We start from the raw sequence: 221 nt of genomic DNA, 5'->3' as shown, positions 1-221 counted from the left end.
ACGGCCCGATGAGCTCGGCCAGCGCCCGCATCTCTATGTGGACAAGGACAGGGGGACATCAGCGAAGGGTGCGGGGTGATGTCCCCAAAATCCCACGGTGTCCCCGTGTCCCTCACCAGAGACATCGGAGAATTCGGCGGCGCTGAAGGGGGGCTCGCCCTCGCGGGGCACCGTGGTGAAAGCCTGCAGGGCAGGGGCCAGGACGATGGCCCCGGTGCTGG

General features: G+C 67.9%; 1 protein-coding gene across 1 annotated transcript in view; it reads right to left on the bottom strand.

Annotated features, from left to right (window-relative positions):
• Window positions 1-221, bottom strand: part of LOC104545272 (nck-associated protein 1-like) — a gene marked incomplete at both ends in the record, with an annotated part of 8,959 nt that overhangs the window by 3,513 nt on the left and 5,225 nt on the right. Inside the window, 2 exon segments of the mRNA XM_010190368.1 lie at window positions 3-33; window positions 117-217. Of these exon segments, the coding sequence (XP_010188670.1) occupies window positions 3-33; window positions 117-217 (132 nt within the window).

This window comes from Mesitornis unicolor, unplaced genomic scaffold, assembly GCF_000695765.1.
Source record: "Mesitornis unicolor isolate BGI_N332 unplaced genomic scaffold, ASM69576v1 scaffold4358, whole genome shotgun sequence".
Classification (NCBI taxonomy): Eukaryota; Metazoa; Chordata; class Aves; order Mesitornithiformes; family Mesitornithidae; genus Mesitornis; species Mesitornis unicolor.
This window is presented reverse-complemented; position numbering and strand designations above follow the sequence as displayed.